Here is a 2478-nt window from a genome sequence, read left to right on the forward strand (position 1 = left end):
TCTCTCTCTCTCTCTCTCTCTCTCCTCTCTCTCTCTCTCTCTCTCTCTCTCTCTCTTCTCTCTCTCTCTCTCTCTCTCTCTCTCTCTCTCTCTCTCTCTCTCTCCCTCTCTCTCTCTCTCTCTCTCTCCCTCTCTCCCTCTCCTCTCTCTCTCTCTCTCTCTCTCTCTCTCTCTCTCTCTCTCTCTCTCTCTCTCTCTCTCTCTCTCTCTCTCCTCTCTCTCTCCTCTCTCTCTCTCTCCTCTCTCTCTCTCTCTCTCTCTCTCCTCTCTCTCTCTCTCTCTCTCTCTCTCTCCCTCTCTCTCTCTCTCTCTCTCCCTCTCTCCCTCTCTCTCTCTCTCTCTCTCTCTCTCTCTCTCTCTCTCTCTCTCTCTCTCTCTCTCTCCCTCTCTCTCGCCGGTCCCTCGAGATGAGGAACTGTCGAGAACAACCGCCTCTCCGTCTCCCGCTAGTCCTTGCTGCGGGGCACCACCTTCATGTAGGAGGCCTCTTGCTTGGGCGACAACAGGAACCCGGTCGTATTCATTGGCATAGGTGGTGGCGGAGTGCGTGGTCCTGGCTTCAGGCTGTTCTCACGCAAAACTGCAATGAGTGCCACCTTCGCCTCGAACAGCGCGAACCGCATGGCGATGCAGTTGCGCGGCCCGTTGCCGAACGGCAGGTAAGAGCATGGATGGCGCTTCTCCTTCTCCTCCGGCAGGAAGCGGTCCGGATCAAAGCGCAGCGGATCCGGGTAAATATCCGGGTCACGATGCATGATTACCACCGGCATCTGGACGAGGGTGCCACGCGGGATGTGCACGCTCGTCCCCGGAAGGATGTAGTCCTTGCTGCACTGACGCTCCAGACGGGGTGCGGGTGGGTACATCCGCAGCGTTTCGTTCAGCACGCGGTCCATGTAGGTCATCTCGGAGACTGCCTCGTAGGTCATCTGGCCGCCGTACCGCTCGAGCACGTCGTCGATTTCGCGATGCGCGGCCCGCTGGCAGTCGGGATTGGTGGCCAGTGAGTACCCAGCGAAGGTCAGGAGTGTAGCCGTCGTGTCATACCCGGCGATGAAGAACAACACCGACTGCGCGACGATGCTTTCATTCGAGAGCACGCGGTTGCCGTCCTTGTCCTTGGTCTCCAGCAGAAGCTGGAGGAAGTCCCGACGAGAGCTGCCCTTGGCTTCTCGATGAGCAATGGTCTTATTCACCACTCGTGAGAAGAAGCCGTTTATTACCAAGGTGGGATCCGGAAGTTTGTTAAAAAGCCAGGTTGGCAACGTCAGGAGAGCGACGAAGCGGAAGAATCCATATGTTGTTGGTGGCTTAAACAGGGCAGCCGCATGCGTTGCAAACTCTGTGTTCCGATCTTTAAAAGAGTTGCAGTTCACGCCAAAAGCACATGCAGCAATGTTGTCCATGGTGAAACGACCAAATGAATCCTTCATTTGGACTTCGCCCTTCTCTTGCATTTCTTCCAGCATGTACTTGCCTAGGTTGCTGGCATTATCCAGACAGAGCTGGTGCATCAACCTCATCTTACTTGAAGAAAAAGTCGGCGACATTACCGATCTGGTGTCTCTCCACTTCTTTCCATTTACGACAGACAGCATTTCCTTAAATGCATCGCTAAGCACGAGGTCTCTTCGGTCCGTAAAGTGCTCGAAATCCTTCACTGTGATAGCGCGGATCAGATCCGGGTCTCCTACGTACAGAACAGGCCGGTGCATCTCCATGTATCCACAAAACTTCTTCCCACCTTGCTTGTGGTAGATCCATTCTTCAAAGTCTACAACATCCGTCACAACTGGGGGACCAAACTCGTTACCCCAGGGCAGTTTGGCGCGCGGTCCCTTCACGCCGCGCGACGGCCAGAAGTCGTAGTCCTTGGTGAGGTAGTAGTAGACGGCGCCGAGGGTGACGGCCAGGACGCCCAGCGGTATGGGAGTCAGCAGCCAGCCGAGCAGCCGGCCCAGCAGCGATACCACAGCGCTGAGCATGGCGTGTCGCTCCCCTCACGCCAACTTCACCGCACATACTGAAGGACAGGGACGCACCGCCCGCCAGTTGCCAGGCGGGGTTCAAAGCGCCAAGATGTGCAGACGCCTGAGCCTAGAAATAAGCCAAGCGTTTGCAACGTGCAGCGCGCGTGGCTTACGGACGCGAGGGGAAGAGGACAAGAACGAGCGAGATGCAAACTAATGACATCTGCAAGTCGCGTAGATACTGAAATTTACAGGATTGACGACCAAGTTCGCTAAGACATTGCTTAAGTGGGGCGCGTTCACTGAACGAATCCATATAACACCGATGCAGTCAGAAGAGCAGGGCGGGGAGGGCGTTTGGTCCCTTAATAGAGGCTAGACGTCTACGATATTGGGAACATATTCTGCTTTCACTACATATGAGATGTGTGAATTGTTCAATTATACGCTAGATGAGGGACAGAAAATGGTAATTCTCTTTAGGAAAATGCGAAAAAAGGTTCTAGGA

General features: G+C 54.7%; 1 protein-coding gene across 1 annotated transcript; it reads right to left on the bottom strand.

Moving 5' to 3' along the window:
• Positions 1–346: 346 nt before the first annotated feature.
• Positions 347–2011, bottom strand: LOC119112257 (putative cytochrome P450 6a13). Its single transcript, XM_037236360.1, has one exon. The coding sequence runs from the start codon at positions 1983–1985 to the stop codon at positions 447–449; it is 1539 nt and encodes a 512-aa protein (XP_037092255.1). The 5' UTR covers positions 1986–2011; the 3' UTR covers positions 347–446.
• Between the last annotated feature and the right edge of the window lie 467 nt (positions 2012–2478).

Source organism: Pollicipes pollicipes, unplaced genomic scaffold (assembly GCF_011947565.3).
Source record: "Pollicipes pollicipes isolate AB1234 unplaced genomic scaffold, Ppol_2.1 Scaffold_7261;HRSCAF=8764_pilon_pilon_pilon, whole genome shotgun sequence".
NCBI classification, from domain to species: Eukaryota; Metazoa; Arthropoda; class Thecostraca; order Pollicipedomorpha; family Pollicipedidae; genus Pollicipes; species Pollicipes pollicipes.